At 40.6% G+C, this 19,270-nt stretch overlaps 1 protein-coding gene across 1 annotated transcript; it reads right to left on the bottom strand.

The window, feature by feature from the left end:
* Nucleotides 1-10,920: 10,920 nt before the first annotated feature.
* Nucleotides 10,921-19,223, bottom strand: LOC141513035 (NUAK family SNF1-like kinase 2). Its single transcript, XM_074222486.1, has 4 exons — nt 18,585-19,223; nt 15,945-16,064; nt 15,454-15,586; nt 10,921-13,710 (listed from the first exon to the last, which is right to left on the bottom strand). The coding sequence occupies exons 2-4, from the start codon at nt 15,954-15,956 to the stop codon at nt 12,650-12,652; spliced, it is 1,206 nt and encodes a 401-aa protein (XP_074078587.1). The 5' UTR covers nt 15,957-16,064; nt 18,585-19,223; the 3' UTR covers nt 10,921-12,649.
* Nucleotides 19,224-19,270: the final 47 nt, after the last annotated feature.

The following is a 19,270-nucleotide window of genomic DNA, read 5'->3' on the forward strand; positions in this document are numbered from 1 at the left end:
TTTCTTCATGTATAAAATGGGAATCATAATCACATCCACCAGCTTGTTATGAGGACCAGATGAAAAAATTGTAAAACTGGTAAGTACTAAATAAATTTTAACTATTATTATTATTATTGCATAGTGGGTAAACCATTGAACTTGGAATCAGAAAGGCTCATGTTCCTAAATCCAAATCTGACTTCAGACACTGATAGTTGTGTGACCCTGGACAAGTGATTCAACCCCATTTGCTTCAGTTCCCTGATATTTAAAATGAGCTGGAGAATGAAATGGCAAACCATTCCACCATCTTTGCCACAAAGGGTCAAACACAACTGTAATAGCTGAACCACCTCACATTATTATCTACCTCACAAGGTTGTTGTAAGGACCGAATTAGAAAAAAAAAAACAGCACAATAGCTAGTACAAAGTTAAAGCTATAAATATGTTAAATTATTATTACTATTAAGTGTGAAGAACACCCCCCCCCATTAAGTGCTCATTCTAATTATTCTAATGATGACACTGGTCACTGAAGAATAGATGAGGGAATGCAATTCCCCTCCCCTCTTTTGCAGAAGTGGTGAACTATGGGTGTGAAATATTGTATATTTTGTCAGATTGGTCCATGTGTTAGTTTAGTTGATCTATTTTTTTCATCTCTTTTAAAATTCTTTGTTACAAGGGAGAACTCTTTGGATAAGGGAGGGGAAAGAGATATATTTGGAAAGGGAGTTGATGTTAAAAACAAAAGCTAACATTGAGACAACAACAACAAAAACCCACTCACATATATTATTTTGCATTTGAAATTCCCCCCGCCCCAACTCCTTGAAGGGGACAGGTCTACTCATTTTGCAGATAAGGAGACTAAAGGTCAGAGATGAAGAGCCCTGAAGCCCAGGGTCAACAAACCAATAAGGAGCAAAACCAGACAGACCCTCTGATACCCAGGGGCCTATTGTCTGATTTCAACACTTGTTGAAGTTCTTGGAGGCCTGAACGCCTTCTCTTCTCCAAGCTGAGGGACTCTTTATGATCCCACAGGTGCGTGGGGACAGAGACAAGCTGCCAGGTGAGGAGTGGGAGGCTGAGAGAGCAGGTGTGGAGCAGGGAGCCAGGGCCAGCCTGGTTTTCCTTTTGTCCTTGCTGTGCCCCCATCTATCCTCAGATTTCCTCACCAGGGAGTTTCTCAATGGAGCAGGAAGCATGTGGGGAATGCTTTGCAGGGGACCTTAATGATGGCACGTGGGGAAGGGGGGGGTAAGGGCTGACATTCCAAGCATTCCCTTCCTCAGGGGGTGGGGGTGGGGTCTGTCTCAAACTCCCCAGGAACAAAAGAAAGTTCAGAAAGGCGGATTTCTGAGAAAACCAGAGGCTCTGAGAAATCTTCCGGCTGCTGGGAAGTACGTTGCTGAGGAGAATCAGAATCTTTGGAGCTGCTCTTCTTTTGTGGCTTTCCCCAATGTCACTGGATAAAATCTAAACTCTCAATCCTGATATTCAAGTCTGTCTATAATCTGCTTCTAACCTAGGTTTCCAAGCTCATCTCAGATGTGCTACATTCCAGACATATTGGACTCTTTCCCCTTTGTTGCTGGTCCCCATCCTGCCCCCTCCCTTTCCAAGTCCCTTGCTCATATTGTTCCCCCTGCTTGAAACAGACCTTTCAATAAGTGACCATGAGGTTGAAATCAGGAGAAGCATTGGGTCAGACCCTGCCTCTGATACCAGCTAAATGACCAGGAATATGTCATAATATTATAGATTTCAAGCTGGAAGGGACCATCTAGTTCACTTAATCTTTCACTGTCTCAGTTCTCTCATTCATAATACCTGTAATACTTATCTAACAAGGTTGCCAGGAAAACCAAAATGAGATAGGGTGTGTAAGGCTCTCAGAAAATCTCAAAGTATGGGGCAGCTAGGTGGTACAGTGAATAGAATATTAGCCCTGGAATCAGGAAAACCTGAGTTCAAAGCCAGTCTCAGACACTTAAAAATTACTTAGCTGTACAACCTTGGGTAAGTCACTGAACTCCATTGCCTTGCAGAGACAAACAAAAAAACAAAAAACCTTAAAGTGCTAAATGAATGTCAAGTTCGTATTATTCAAGGTATCTAGGGGTTACCTCGTTCAAGAAGTCTTTTCTCCCTCTTGTCTCTCTATACACACAGAATGAGAAGTGAATTCTTGCTCCCAGATTTCTTATTGGTAGTTGTCCTTTGTTCTCTCAGGGGACCAAAATGACAAGACTGACTTGACAATGACAAGGTACATGTGTAAGTCTGGCTGTGGCTGATCAGACTAATTCTGACCTCCGAATCCTCTATCACAGCTTGGGTACAAATATCTGAAGGAATATTTGGAATGGCAATGTCTCTAAATTTGCACATCTCAAATTTCTTTTGAGCTACTACAATTCTGCTTTGCTCATAGAGCACAGCACCCCTCCCCAGAGATTAGCTTTTTATTATTGTTGAAAAAAATGAACAGGTCCTCTTGTATAACCTATTAAAGACCTATTTTCTCAGTTCCTCAGAGGCTTAACTGAGCAACCTCTCTGTTTTCTCCTATTAAATCTATGCTTGCATGCTTACAATGTGTTTATTGATGTCTGAAATTTCTTCCTTTGATATTAGACTACTTTCCCCATACTATATTTTGTGCCTCAGATATTCTCTCTTTTAATCTATGTCCTTTAGTTATTCAAGATCATGGCTCCATCCTCTTCCTTCTTCTTCTAAGATAATTATCTCAACCCTGATCAAGTTTTTGGGTATTGATATTGAATGATCACTGATCTATGACCCAGTCCTAAGGAAGAAAATATGGATTTTAACTTTTGTGAAGGAAACATGCCAAAACAAGAATTGTTTCCCCCAAATCAACTCACCTTTGCATCTTAGGATCCTTATCTTCCTTAAAAGCTCAACTCAAGGTCGATATTTTATACAATTCCTTTTCTAGTCTTCCCTCCTACAAGGGCTTCCTCTTTTTTTTTTTTAATTATTTATTTATTTATTTTTGAATTTCACAATTTTCCCCTAATCTTGCTTCCCCCCATCTGTTAGTCTTTACATTGTTTCTATGCTATACATTGATCTAGATTGAATATGTTGAGAGAGAAATCATATCTTTACGGGAAAAAATGAAATATAAGAGATAGCAAAATTACAGAATAACTTTTTTTTATAAATTAAAGATTCTTTCTCTGAATACAGATGGTATTCTCCATTGCAGATATCCCCAAATTATCCCACAGCACCTTTTTTGATGCAGGGGTACCATATTGGCTGGCCCTGTTCCATTGTCTCTCATGCCTCACAATCAATTACAGAATTCTTGAGAAAGACCTTGATAGTGTTCTTGTGTTGTTTCTTCTGACCACCATGTGGGCACTTGCTCTTGTGTGAGTTCTCTATAAAATAGTCTTTTAAATTTCTCATAGAGCATTGCCGGAATTCTTCATTTCCCTTTACTATAAGGGAGACTGAGACATGTTTCCTTTCCACATTTTACCTATTAAACTCCCAGAGAACAGAGACTTCTCCTATCTACCTTTGTGTCCTCAAAACCTAAATCACAATAAGTGCTAATGAATATTGATTAGGTGATGTTTGTCTTTCTCAAAGAAGAGCACGACATCAGGGAAGTAATAACAATAATCATATAATATCTGACCTTCATTCTAGAAGAAGACCATAACATCAGGGAGGTGATGTCATGACAAGCACATGAATTGGATTTGAATGGGGGGTGGGGGGAAGTTAAGTCACCAGTCTCACTTTTTCCTCCAGAGTCATCTGGATCAGTGGACAGATATGAATCAGGATGATTGGAGAAGGCCCTGGTTGTGAGACAATCAAGGTTAAGTGACTTGCTCAAGGTCACACAATTAGTAAGTGTCAAGTGTCTGAAGCTGGATTTGAACTCCTGTCCTGACTACAAGACCAGTGCTCTATCCACTGCACTACCTAGCTGCCAAAATGTTGATTAGGGCTTATCTTTTAAATCACAGATAAATTGTAATCTGCTTCCTTTTGATCTCCTTAAATTCTTGCCTGGCATTTTAGCTCTATGAGGAAATGTAATGCGCCCCCCCATCCATACTTTCCCATGGACTCTCTAATCTTGGGCTCATAGTTAACTAAATTGTTTAATAGGTGGGAATTCACTTGGTGGGAGGCAAGGGAGTAGCAGAAGAGGGGTTGTCTATCTTAGACCTGAACTTCTATACCCAGAGCTAAAAATGGGAGGAACTGGTTCTGGAAGACTAAGATACTCAATGATTGGAACAGCATAGGGATCAATCTAGACAACTTTTCCCTGACAAAAGCAATCAGAGCAACTGAATAATAGGCCAGGGCTCTCAGCAAGCAACTGTCCTTATTTTTTGATAAATTTATAGTCTTTATTCCTCAACACTACAAGGGGTCTGAAATAAGAAATTAAAGTATATCTATCTCATTGCAAAAGTGTGTCGTTGACCTGAGGAGCCGATCATATTAACATAGATCTCCTTGACCCAGCTGGGTTCTCTCCAGCATGGGGTACAGCTTTTGAAGGCATGGTGTTGTGAGGAACTCACTATTGAGCATGGTGACCAACCAGGATTTTGGAAGACAAATAATGAATTGTGTTTCCCATCTCTTGGCATAGAGGTGAGTGGATTCCAGGTAGAGAAAAAGGCATTAATTTTTCAGACATTGTCTATGTCTAATTTATTTTTCTGATATGTCTATGTGTGAATTTGTTTTACTTGGCTTTGTTTATTCATTATAAGGCAGAGCTAGGGATTTTTGGAGGGGGAGTGAATAGAGAATATAAGGGAAGAGGAAAGATTAGTGGTCTCCCTTTCACAGCTAGTCTTCTAGAAAAAAGCTGTTATTACTTTTTGCCTCTACTTCCTCTTCTCTCATTTCCAACCCCCTCACAATCTGGTTTCTGACCTCTTCATTCAAAAGAAACTGCTGTCTCCAAAAGTACCATGGATCTACTAATTTCCAAATCTAATGGGCTGTCCTCAGTCTTCACCCTTCCTGCCCTCTCATTAGGGTATTTGGCACTGCTGGCCCCTCTCTCCTAGATATTTTCTCTTCTAAGGGTTTTTTTTTTTTGTGACTGATCCATCAGTCATCTTCCCATCTGTCTGCTTGCTTTTTCTCATTTTTGTTCTCTGGATCTTTTTTCACTTCTCACCATTTTACTATGGGTGTACCCCACTCTCCCAGGTTCTATGCTGGGTCCTTTTCTTTTCCCTCTACATACTTTCTTAGTGATCTCATCAGCTCCCATTGATTCAAGTATTATCTTTCTGTCCATGTATATCTAGCCCTAATCTCTCTCTTTTGACCTCCAGTTCCATATTACTAACTGTTCTTTGGATATTTGAGCTAAATATTCTAAAAGTGCTTCAAATCCACCATCTTTCCCTCTCAAACATGTTTCCTCCTAACTGCTCTGTATTTGTTGAGAGCACCACCAACTTTCTATTCATTCAAGCTCATAGACTCAGAGCCAGCCTAGGTGCCTCACATATCCAATAAGTTACCACTTCTGTATAGTCTTTCATTCTCCTCAGGTCAAAGTGTGCTCTTCCTTCTCAAATTTGCCTAGATCTCTTTGCTTGGGTCTCTCCTAGGTCCATTATTTGCAGTATAACCTAGGTCCTGATTAGTGTGAATAACAAATCCCCTAAAGTGGTCTCATTATTCAAATCTGCAGCACATATTTCCATTGACCTGGACCCAATGACCTTATTTTACATAATTATGATTTAGAAAAATGTGAATTCAAATATATATGACTGCTTCGAAGGATTCACTGTTCATAATAATTGAGACCTAACTGTATGTTTATCTGTGCATATGTTGTATCATTCTCCCTCCCTCATATACTCCAAATGTAAACTCCTTAAAAAAGCAGAGACATGGCCTTTGTGAAATTTAGCAGCTCTTTCAACAGTTCCAAGATACTCACCGGTAACATAAATCCCACTGATATTTTTCCAGTGTTGTTATATTATGACTGTTAATCATTGAACCTCACATTCTTCAAAGAATCAACAAAGTGGGCGGCCCTCAGAGTAATGGAAAAACATATGGTGGATGTCCGTAGGTTGTAGTTTGTATATTATTACTGATGAGGACTCGAACCAAAAAAATATGACAGAAGGGACACTTTTTCATGCCTATCCATCTTATACAATTCTTGTAAATGACCTTCATGAGTGTGTCACTGATCACTGCCACTGAACACTCTATATTATTTCCTTGATTTTTCTAGACATTATGAGGATACAAGTGGGGAACATGATATGAGGATACCAATGGGGAACATGATCCATCTATAAATTGTCCTTCACCCTCATTATGCAACCAGTTCACCTTTTTTGTTCATTTACCTCCTTGGTGACATCCTTTGCACTGATTCATCTTCATGATTCCTTGTTTGTAATAATACATTCTGCTCATACTCATTCTATTCCTCTCCCTTGCCCTTTAAAGGATACTCATTTTTCAATTCTTGGGAGTCCGCAGAATTTTTATGATTTCTCTCATTCCAATTAGATTGTAAGTTTTTCAAGGGCAGACTGCCTTTTTTGCCATATTTTTTTTTTGTATCCTCAGCAGTTAGCATAACAACTAGCACATGGTAGGTGCTTAATAAAAACTTTTTGAATGACTGCTTTAAAGTCATGCAACTATGGCATAGGGGATATCATCTGGAAAATGAATGATAGGAAAAGGAAGCAGGTCAGTCATGTACTGAGAATGAGGGATAATGTTGATGGACAGTCTAGTACTAGAGGGTATCCATCCATACCTGCCTATCTTGTATCTTCCCTTAAGTCTTGGGACAGGGAGTCTTCTTCACTTTTCTCCTGACATCATGAGGATACCTATGACACACAAGGGTCATCCACTGATCATCCCTAGCTCTAGCCACATGGACAACCCACACCTTCCTGTTTTGATTATGCATTCATTTGATATCATCCTTTGTTTTAGTTCTTCTTTCATATCCCTTTACAATGCACTTCCCTACTGCCTTCTAAGTATAATTGTTTTTAATTTTTCAAAGTGTCCTATGACACCAAAAGAATATTTAAAAGAGCAGTCTTTGTTCATTTCTAGAAGTTTGGAGTCATTAAAGAAGCTTTGCAATTTTCCAAAGATAATCTAAACCATCTTACGCCTTTTTAAAAAATTGGTCCAACTCAAAATATTCAGTTCATAGTAAATGACTAAGATCAAACTTGATCAAGGAATTCTTGTTTAAAATCAAGTGAGGAATCCTGCTGATGATAAGTGCATGGAAGTCTTTGAAATATTCTAGAAGGGACTGATGTTTCAGATAAGACCAAATAACCTCAAAGATCCCTTCTAGGTCTATGATTCTCTGAGTATATAACTTGTTTTTTAGCCCAAATATCTTTTCTTTCACAAGATATATACTATTAAATAAGGTTAGGATTCTGATTGTCAGAAAGCTAACAAGGTCATTCCACCCTCCAAATATCACATCAAAAATAAATTCCAAGGGGTGGCTAGGTGGTGTAGTGGATAGAGCACCGGCCCCGGAGTCAGGAGTACCTGAATTCAAATCCGGCCTCAGACACTTAATAATTACCTAGCCGTGTGGCCTTGGGCAAGCCACTTAACCCCACTGCCTTACCAAAAAAACCTAATAAATAAATAAATTAATAAATTCCACTGTTTTGCATTTGCATATATATATATATATATATACACACACACATGTAGCTATATATGTTTATGTATGAGTGTGTGTATATAAACTGGGAAAAGTATAATAGGAAAGTAAGCCAGTCATATATTGAGAATATACCAAATTTCCCATATAGAAGACACACCTTAATTTGGGGGCCTGAAATTTAAAAAAATGTATTACATAAAGTTATTAAAGTCAAATTTTATTTATCCTGAAATTCAAGGACCTTCTGCATCTTTTGGGCAGGTCTGGTGTGTGAACACATGCTTAGTCCATTCTGTTTCATGAACCTGAAGCATCAATTGTGTCCTCCTTTGAAATCGGTTACTTTTTTCTGGCCTCTTACTGAACTATCTTTGTGGACACAGGAATTCCAATTGCCTTTTGCATTTTTCCATCCATCTCCTCAATTCCCTCTTAAAAATGGGCCATTTTGCTGACTTCCTCTCATGGTCTTCTTCTACCATGGCACTTTTAGTAGGGTTTCTTCTTCCTGTAGCCAGTCTCAGATTGTTTTCTCAGAGGAGAACCACATTTGCCATGATTTCCATTCACTTTTGCAAACTGAATCACTTTGAATTTGAATTCATCACTGGACAAAAATCTTTTGTGAGCCATGTCTGGGCAGAATGTGGCAAACCATAACTAATATACTAGTTATGAATGTGAAACAATGAGCAAAAAGACAACAAACATGAAAAAGTGGGAAATGCAAGTGAAAAACTCACAACTACTGTATAAGACATTCCCAGTTTTTAGAACCCAAATTTTTCAAAAAAGGGTGCATCTTCTACATGGGGAAATATGGTACATGTTTTGATTCCTGAAGCAGCTACCTAAAAAATGAATTGTCAATTTGATTAGAAATGCCATTCTTGATAAGATTGACTCCAGATGTAGGTAACAATGCAGTTTCCCCTATTACAAGAGCAAGGAACATTTGGCCAAGGGTCATATAAGGCCCTCAAAATCATTTGGTCTGGCACTGCCATTGCAACCACAGGCAGGACTTGAAATTCAATAAATCTAGGAGTTTTTAAGGGGTGAATTAATCAAATATTTGACCAAACACAGCAGGCAAAGGATGTTACAAAAATCCAAATGGCCCTTGATAGAAAAAAAGGTTTCCCACTCCCCATGCCTATCTGCAAGTGATTGAAAAGATCAAAAGTCTTTCTTTTTCAAGTCAGATGTGGGACATGAATATTGAGAAAAAATTTAATCAGAATAATAGGTTAGAGGCTCCTAACCGGGCTACTCAAGACTCTAGTTTCTATTAAAATACTTTAGAAGAGGAACACATTGAAAAATTCTCACTTAAATAAACATGTTATGCAAAATTTTTAGTTCTAGAAAGACCCTGAAATATTGTGAATTTGAATAAAATTGGCTGTTTCATTTTTTAAAATAACATAGTTACATGCACACATTAATGGGTGAACTCTGCATACTCTTCACTTAATAATTAATCATATCATTCCCATAATCAATACATACTAGAGGTTCCCTATCACTTTTAGGATCAAATAGAAAAATCTGATGTTCATAGCTCTTCATTAACCTAGCCCATCCCCCCACTTTTCTAGTCTTCTCACACCTTCCAACCCCCCAACCTCCCCCGCCTACCATGTGCTTTTCATTCCAGTAAGGCTAGTCTCCTTACTATTCCACAAACAAGATACTGCATCTCTTGGCTCCAGGCATTTTCTTTAGCTGTCTCCCATGCCTGGAATTTTCTTCAACTTTGCTTACTGGCTTCTCTGGTTTTCTTCAAGTCCCAGCTAAAATTCTACCTTCTTTCAGAAACCTTTCCCAGTCCTTCTCATATCTAATACCTTACCTTTGTGATTTCCTGTTTTTCCTACATATGGCTTTTTTGTTCTTTCTTTCTTTCTTCTTTTTCTCCTTTAGATTGTGAGTTCTCTGAAGGGAGGGTCTTTTGCCTTTGAAACCCTGGAGCTAATTACAGTGCCTGGTGATGCTTAACAGTGCTTACTAAATATACTTAATAAATGCTTACTAATTAGATGTCACACTCTAGCTAGAGGTACTTTTCATCCAATTTGTTTTTCTGGTATAGATAGTTTGGTCAAAATCTTAAGCAGTTAAAGATCTAATCCAGTAGACCCTGCAGTGTTCCACCATTTACAGGTACCAGCATGTTATCCAAAACCAGGAGCATTTGGAGAATCTAATTGTACATGAGATCTCTCTTCAAATGTCCTAGATCCTCCAAGATTCCATCGGCCTTGGGATTCCACCTTCATCACCACTCTGTCTCTCTGATTAGAATATGGAGTCATGAACCCCAAGTTAAGAATGCTCAGCTTAGAATATTTCATTTCTCACCTGTGTCATTTTGGACCTTCTTTAAATTTTCCAACATGCCCCTCTCTATGGGGTAGTTCCTTCTGTTCTCTCCCCCCCCCCCCTTTTACTTTTCAACTTCTTCAGCACTTAACATGGTTCCTGGAACTTAGTATTCATTTAATGTCTATTGATTAATTCATTAAAATTTGGGAAAACCTTCTCAAACCTAACCAAACATCAGAGAATCACAGGGAAAACTCACTAACATAACAAATGAAGGCAGAGCCTTCAAACATATTTAATCCCTCATTACACACTGGAAGTTTTGCAGGAATGTTAGTAAACAAAGATTCATTATTTCTTCAGATCCTTGGATGAACTGGATGATCAATAGCTGGGTGTGCCATAGAAGGGAATACTTTGCTTATGGTTGAGGTTAATGGCTGCTAATGTCCCTTCAAATCCGCAAATTCTGTGAAAAATCCTAGGGTCAAGATACCAGGTGAATCTTTCTTTTGAAAGGTTATAAAGGGATGGGTTATGGGTTTGGTTGTTTTTTTTTAGGTTTTTGCAAGGTAATGGGGTTAAGTGGCTTGCCCAAGGCCACACAGCTAGGTAATTATTGTCTGAAGCCAGATTTGAACTCAGGTACTCCTGACTCCAGGGCTGGTGCTCTATCCACTGCACCACCTAGCCGCCTATGGGTTATGTTTTCAGATAACAGATGTTATTTTTGGTGTTAGCAATCAATATTTATTTGTTCTGTCTTGGATATCAGCTTATTTCTTTGTCAGTTTAGAGAACCTCATTAAAATGAGCCAGGAAGGTTTAGACAAACCTTTTGACAGACTAATTACTTAGCTCTATATGGCTAAATGACTGCCTTGACCCATTTTTACTCCACCTGGGTTTACTTACACAGTAAAGCTACATTTGAGTTCCTTCCTCCTACTGTGATTGGTTAATTAAGACTACACATTGGCCCTGGCTGTCAGGGTGGATTCCTCTACTCTGTGATTAACTCATGGCGCTTATTATATGCATGGTTCTCACCTACACTAAACACTCGTTGTTCTGAAAGCATCTCTGCTATGTATCTCAGATTTCAGGATCCCTGAGGCCCAAGGGAGGGTGATGCTGTTTTTAAATCTTTGCTCAGTAAAACAGCTAATCTTCACTACTGGCAAGTAAGTGTCTCCCTGCCAGTGTAATCCTTGATTCAATTCTAAAATCTGAGATCAATTTGATTCAATAAATCAAATGACTGAAGTGGGGAAAGGGCTGTCATATGTCAGTTTGAGATGATAGGAGTGCACAGGCCTTCCCCAAATCCCCCTGAGCCAGGATCATGAGCAAGTTGACCAATCCCAAACCAAGTCAAGGACTGTGCTGAGGACAAAGAGCCACCCTCAACCAAGGTGGTGAAGCCAGTGGAGATGAATGCTTGAGGATCTGAAAAATCATGGCAGGACTCATGACAGTAACAGGGAAACTTGATTTAAAATAAATCAGTAGGCTGAGGGGCTGGGCCACACTGTTTCCTCAAGCACTTTCACTTCCTGAAATTTGATTGTTACTATTTTTTGTGAGTGTATTGTGGTTTTATTTTGTTCCTCCTGACTATAGCAACTTAAAAAAAAAACCCAAAACATCATTTCTAGAGAATTCAACCCATCCATATTATTGAAAACAACAAAATTTATTTTTTAAAAAAATAATACATAACTGAAGAAATACAAATAAATAGAAAACTTTTTTTTCAAGACAAAAAGGTCCCAGGACAGTGAGCCATCCAACAACCCATTAGAGAAAGACCAGACATTGTCTGGGGTGGGGAATTGTGGAAAGAATGAGGATTGGTAGCCTTTCTCATTTGAGGTTCAAAAATATGGAGCCTGGGCCCCCACTGAGATGACTGTTTTATTTGTGCAGCAGCAAAGGGTCCTTTTCAAGTCCATGGATTTATAGCAGCTTCCCTCAGTGATTCAGAGGTAGAAGCCTGATACAAGGTCAGGGCTCATGCTTAGGCAGCTTGGGAAAGGGGGAAGAGATGTGAAGCTCTCCTCAGGAACTATGGAGGAACCTCCCCTGTGCCCAGGAAAGTACCAGAGACACCAAGGCCATGACACTGTAAAAGTCACAGAGGCACAACAATGGGTGCCTTATTTCAATTTTGAAGTTCAAGCTTGAATTCATTTCTTCTGAAGACTTGACTTTGGATTTCTTCCAAGCCTACTCAATACCTCTCCTCACACTGGAATGATAGGGTCTCCTAGTGGAGGTGGATTCAGTTGTATAGTCAGTCCTCACTTGGCATATCAGAAAGAGTTGGCCACTTGTAGATTATCCATTCAGACGTTTTTGGCCACCTGTCTTCCCATCCCCTTCCTATTGGTGGTGTCTAAGACGTATAGTTTAAAGGGGAGATCTCTAACCCTCACCTCACTTTCTTCCCTTCCCCTCCTTAGGAGGGCATAAGCCCAAGTCCCTTCAGCTTCTGTGATGGACGATGACCTCAGTCTACAAGGCAGTCCCTTCTGAGGTGGAGGTATGGCAAAATGTTTGAACTTTCTTTAATAGACACAAGGGATGGGGTAAATTCACTGCTTTCCCACCCTCAACTGAGTTTCATACCAACGGCCAATGCTTGCCTATATATCTCAGTAACCTCTTGACAGTCTGACAGGGAGAAACAACTGTCAGCAAGGGGATCCTGCCTCCATCGCCTGAGCCTTGAGCCAGAGCCCTGGGGTGCTGACTCCTCTAAGCCTATTAGGTCATCCACAGATACACAACCACGCAGAGTCAGCTTCGGGTTAGGTAAACGATCTGGTAGGTCAAGCTGGTCAAAGGACTCTGTGGACAGGATGCTGTCCTCGCTCACGGCTCCTGAGGGGCGGGCAGCCCGAGTAGAAGAGAGGACTGGGGCTAGCTCATCCAGAGAACCAAAGATAGCTAGTTCCTGAGAAGCCCCTGAGAACTTGCCATTATATTTGAGGATGCCCTTGCGATGGAGGGGTAGCTGTGGGGGTCGTGAAGGCTCCCTGACAGTGGGGTAGTTGTTCACAAACACATCACCTGCATCCAAAAGGTCCCCTGAATCACTTGGTTCAGGGGAAGAATAATACCCTGATTCCCTCTGCCGAGGTTTCTTAAGAATCCCCTTCTTGGGTAGTGCCAGGGCAGTGTGGTTGGGATTGATGGGGGCCACGGTAGGCTCTGGTGTTGGCTCCCCTGAGTTCTCCCTCTGTCCCTCTAGGGGAGATACCACCTTCTTCTTGAGAATCCCCTTGGGCAGCTTGAGAATGCCTTTGCCTGGGCTAGGGGAGGCCTCTGCGGGCACATTCCCCTGGAGAGACTGAGCCATGTCATTCTCCTTGCGAGATTTCTTAAGTGAATGCTGGCGCTCTAGCCCAGTTCCACCTGTTGTATGCTGCTTGAAGAAACTACACACCTTGGCACCATTTTCTAGAAGGGGCCGGGAGGAGCGGCGGAGCCAATCTGCCACCGTGGCCCGGGGGCAGTCTCCCCCTGGAGTTCCACTTTCTTGAAATGCCTCCTGCTCCCCAATTGGCAAAGCATAGCCCCAGTTGACCCACCAATGGCTGGCCACATCCTCCAAGGTGGCCCTGCGGGTGGGGTTTACCATTAGTAGCCATCGGATCAGTCCACAAGCATCTGGAAAGTAGAAAAAGAAAGTGATGGAATCAACAGAGCATTCCAAGAAAAGGTATCTGATGTCCCTTGATGGTGGCCTCTCCCCTATCTCTTCTCACCCCACCCCGATGAATATTAATCCTGTTTGGGGTAGGTGGTGCAGCAGATAGAACACAGATCCTGGAGTCAGGAGGAAGTGAGTACAAATCCAGCCTTGTATATTTGCTAGCTGTGTGAAGACTCTGGGCAAGTCTGATTGCTTTAAAAAAAAATTCTAACCTGCTGACTCTGGGTAAGTCTGATTGCCTTAAAAAAAATTCTAACCTGCTCTTGGGTACTTATTATCTCCCCTATTAGAATGTAAGCACCTTGAGAGAAGAAACCACCTCCAGAGCCTAGCAAACAATAAGCACATAATAAATGCTCATCAACTGAATGAACTTGTCCATCCTCTCTTTTCTCAGTCTCTGACATTCTTCACTTCACTCCTTTCCTGCCAGGTCAGGTGTTCTTCAAACTTCACCTTCTGAAGGTAACTTCCTTGGCTTGAGTTCTTCATTCCACACCTGAACCACTCAGCATGTAAGTGCTCCAGTGTGGACTGCTATTTTAGCCCCTAATCACTGTTGATTTGTTAGTGTCCTGTTTCCTATGTGTGTCCATATTACACTCAGGTTCTCAAGGACTTTTGTTATCTATGATACCCCTTTCCTGACCTTCTGCCCCCTTAGTGGCTGGGGCAGCACTTTGTACAAAAAAGTGGCCATTAGGTCTTGTTGCTGACATAATTCTTTTTCCAGGAAAGAGGTACATGCACATATTATGAAATACAAAATAATTCCTCAGGAGGAAGAAGGCAGTAGGCCTTCTTTGGACTCTCCCTCCTTCCAACTGAAGGGGGCTTCAATTTTTAAAATCATAAATAGGAAGTAGAATACTATTAGGCAGTAAGAAATGATGAACAGGTAGATTTCAGAAAAACCTGGAAAGACTTGCAGAAACTGAAGCAAAGTGAAAGAGCAGAATCAGGAAAAGATTGTACACAGTATCAACAACATTATGTGATGATCAAATAGGAATGATTCAGTTCTTCTCAGCCACACAATGAACCAAGACAAGTACAAAGGACTATCAAAGGGAAATGCTGTCCACATCCAGATAAAGAATTGATAGTCTCTGAATGTAGATCAAAGCATAATTTTTCACTTTATTCTTTCTTGTGGGTTTTTTCTTCTGATGTATTTTTTCTGCTACACCCAACTGTGACTAATATGGAAATGTGTTCTACATGATAGAACATGTATAACCTATATCCCAATTGCCTACCATTTTAAAAAAGAGGGAAGGGGGAGAGAGGGAGAGAAATCTTGGAAAAAGGAATGCTAAAAATCTTCTTAATGTGTAACTGGAGGGAAAAAATAGAATACTACCAAACTCAAAAAAAAATGAATAGGAAGAATCAAGCAAGCTATTGGAAAGAACTTTCCCAACCAAATATGGGAAAGCATTGGACCAAGGAAGGAGAGTGACCTATAATCCCATTTTCCTTTGAGATATTTCCATTTTCTGAAATATTGACAGGTCTTTTGAAGGGAGTGAGAGATAAGATGATATCTGAAATGGAGACTGATATCTGAAACCTCTCCATTTACAGTCATTGTGAGTTATTCCTCCACCCTTCTCTCTTTTTTACTAAGGGAGTCAGAGAGAGGAAGGTGCTTTACTAAGAAAATCCAGCACAGCTGTGGCTCTCATGCTACTCACCAGAAGGCTTGGAGGGTTCCCGATATTCCCCATTGCTGATCTGTTTCACAAGGCTCTTATAATCTTGTCCATCAAAAGGCATCATGCCATGTACCAGAATGTAGAGCAGAACACCCAAAGACCAGCTATCCACCTGACAGTGAGAGAGAGTCATTGTTGACAGGGAATACTCAATCAACCTTCCCATCCCTATGCCAACCATAGATCTAAGGAAAAGAAATACCTTTGGGCATACTGGTTTTATTTTTAGGGCCACTAGTAGGCACCCTTCCTTCCCTTGCCTCTGTAAGGTCACAAAGCAGATTTGAGGTGGATGGAGCCCTTACTCCAGCTTAGTATCTGTCCCCAATTCTAATACCCCATGAGTGTCATCTCTACTTCTGAAGCAGGCTAAGGACTCATGTTTCTCTCTGGGTGTCACCAAACCAGACCAAGACTCCAGGAAGGCAATGGAATCCTAAAGGAGGCCAAAGGCTTTGGGAGTTACTCACCTCTGGACCCATGTAGGGCTTCCCATTGACAATCTCTGGTGAAGCATAGAGGGGGCTCCCACAGAAGGTCTGCAGGAGCTTGTCCTTGTGGTAGAGGTTGGAGAGGCCAAAGTCTGCAATCTAGGGGATTCAGACAAGAGGTTTTGAAGTTACATGGAGGTCCAGGCTGGAGACAGCTTTTCCACCTTACCCCTCTCCAGCAGGCTCTGATCCCTTTTCCTATCCACTCCACACTGGACATATCCATTCAAAACATAGACCAGGCCCTTTGACCCTTGGGATTCGGCTCATCATCTCAAGGGGTTAGTAACTACTGCATTCAGCCAAGAATATCCTCAGCAAGGGGGTGTTTGGGGAGGGGAGTATGTTAGGGTTCCTTCTTCATCTGTACAATGAGGAGATGGATTGCATGAATTCCAAGATCATTTTTTGGAACTCTAAATCTATGATCTTATGAAACCTTTGGTAGCTTTTAGAGCCCTCAATGATCTTTAAGCATCTGAGTCCATAATTCATGTATTGCTGGGGGATGGCATAAGGTGAATGCTGTTTGGTGCTTGCACCATTCTTCAGACATTCCAATTATTAGTCTCCTTTCCTCCAACCTAATAAGCCACTGAGGGAAGAAAAGGGACTCGAATTCCCTAGACCCTTGTCTTTCTTAGCATAATACTGAGCACAAAACAAGACCTCTAAAAGGAGGATCTGGAAGAGTGGAGGTGGGGACAAGTATGGAAGGGGAGGAAGAAATAGTCTCTTTATATTTAAACCAAAAGGCCTTGACCTTAAGAGAGTCCTTGGTTACTGATTAACCCCACAAACATAAGCTGTCTAGCTTTGCAGTAAATAACTCATTTCTCTCTCACTGCCTGAGCCACAAAGGGGTGTGGTAGGATGGTCTGTTAAAGAGTTATAGGCAGGAGACACCTGGCCTGCAAACAATCTGAACCCTCTGAACTAACAAGAATTGGAGTGGGAGTCTCTAAAAGGCAAGACCCCCAGGAATAGTAGTAGGGGCAACAATTTACATATATGTTGAGCTGTTTACATTCATTCATCTGATCATCATAGCAATCTCTATCCCCCATTCTGCAAATTAGAGTTGTGACTTGCCTTGGATCTCCCATCTAGTGAGTATCTGAGATGAGTCTGGAGCTCATGTCTTACTGCCTAAATATAATATTCTAAGTTCAAACTATCTTGCCACTCAGTACTAGCTGGGGTCTAAGGACTCCCCAAGACAGTCCAGACTAGGGTAGTAAACTTGAGACCACCTTCATGTCCATCCCCAGTTGGCATCTTAGACTCTGGTAGAGGACCCATCCAGATCACCTCTAGGTTAGTTTCAGTTAGTGCTTGTTTATGAAACTCTGACTAAAAGGTTTATGGCTTAATTGGTCCCTTATCAAGGTAGCCAGGTCGTTAAGCACAGATGGAAAGGTTCAAGCCTTTTCCAGAAAATGATTTTACTGGTGCCAGTTGTCTCTGAACAACTGCAAAGAAAGCCCCACCTGCTCTAGAAATCCCATAGGGAAAGGACACCTGAGGGCAAGGAACCAGAGTTACCCTTGGAAAACCCATCTCATATTTGGGATTGGGTCAAACATCTCTTCCCCTTGGATGGTTCCCAAAATCATGGTTACAAGATGCCTTCTGGTCTGGCTAAAAGACCTGAGTTCAAAGACACTTATCTAAACTCACCTCCTGACTTAGAGAGATCAGATGCAAAATGAGATATACATTGATTGATCTGACCAATGGCAGAATGTATTTTGTTTTGTTTTGCTCTTCTTTTTATTTTGAATTTGGAAGGAAGGAAAAGTAAATGTTTGTTAATTACAAAAAACTTTTAACAAAAAAAAATTTTAAAAGATATTTAACTAAATCTGAGATAACAGGGCTATACTCTAAGATTATAGCTGGAAGGGTCCTCAGGCATCTTCTAGTTCAATTCCTTTTTTTTTTGTTTTGTTTTTTGCAAGGCAAACGAGGTTAAGTGGCTTGCCCAAGGCCACACAGAGAGGTAATTAAGTGTCTGAGGTCTGATTTGAATTCAGGTACTACTGACTCCAGGGTGGGTGCTCTATCCACTTGGCCACTTCTGCCACCTAGCCGCCCCTCAATTCACTTTTTTATAGACAAGATACTGAGGTCCAGGGAAGTAATTTGCCCAAAGTCATATAGGTAGTAAATGTCAGAGATGAGATTTGAACTCTAGTAACTTAGTTTCTAGAATTGTCTCTATTTCTCGGTACTGTTACTTATGTTTTCCTAGCCTCCTGAGTCAGCAGACACCCAGATGAGGATTTACAACAGCAAAAAAAAAAAAAAAAAAAAAAAAAAAATCCCTCCAGCTTCAAATGAGCTGCTTATCATTGTTTGGGAATCAAGTTAGCAGAAGCAAGATAGCAAGAAACTAAGGGTAATCAAGATGCTCTGGATGATTTCTGGGAAATGGTACAGAATGCAGGCCTCCATCATACTCATCAGACAGAAAGGATAAAGTCCCAGGCAGTGAGCAAAGACCAAAATGCCTTGAACTCTGTGAGTGTGTTGAGAGTTTTGTTATCCCCAATTACTTGCATTAAAGGCACAGCAGATTTAGAGTAGGAAGGCTTCAGAAATGAGAACAGGGCTCACCTTGATGTTGTCATTAGCGTCTAGGAGGATATTCTCCAGCTTGAGATCCCGGTGAACAATTCCATTCTAAAGGAGAAAAGATAAGAATCAGTCAAGTAGGAAGGCATGCTGACCAGGGAGAAAGTAGCTAAGGCTAGTTGATGGACAAGTATGGAGAATTTGAGGAATTCCTAAAATGAAGGGAGTCATAGGTTAAATATTGAACGTGTGGTATAATATAAAGAGTTCTGCTTTTGGAATCAGAAAACCTGTTTGCCACTTATTAACTGGGCAAATCAATTTATCTCCCTGGTTGCTTCTGAAAAGGGGGAATGATATACACAAAAATAGTTTTTTAACAGTGGTTACTTTTTAAAAGAATTTTACTAGAAACTAAAGGGGAGAAAACAATATGGGGAATGGCTGAACAAGGTGCATTAAAGCAATGGATTATTGTTGTCCTATAAGAAGTGAGAGGGGTGGTTTCATAAAAAAAAAAAACAGGAAGATATATATAGATTGATGCAGAGCAAAGTGAGAAGAACCATGAGAACAATTTATATAATAACATTATAAAGTAAACTTTGAAAGACCTAAAGATCAGGGCACCAATATTAAAACTTTCCACACATCTCTAGGTGGGTGATGGACTCAAAATAGGAAATGAGATATTCATTTCTGCACATGGTCAGTTAAGGAATTTACTT

This window comes from Macrotis lagotis, chromosome 2 (genome assembly GCF_037893015.1).
Source record: "Macrotis lagotis isolate mMagLag1 chromosome 2, bilby.v1.9.chrom.fasta, whole genome shotgun sequence".
In the NCBI taxonomy this organism is placed as follows: Eukaryota; Metazoa; Chordata; class Mammalia; order Peramelemorphia; family Peramelidae; genus Macrotis; species Macrotis lagotis.

Excerpts from the sequence above, each read along its gene's own strand:
- LOC141513035 (XM_074222486.1), bottom strand. Across the intron at positions 13,711-15,453 it reads GGAACCCTCCAAGCCTTCTG|ATGCTTGTGGACTGATCCGA; the intron begins GTGAGTAGCATG and ends TCTACTTTCCAG.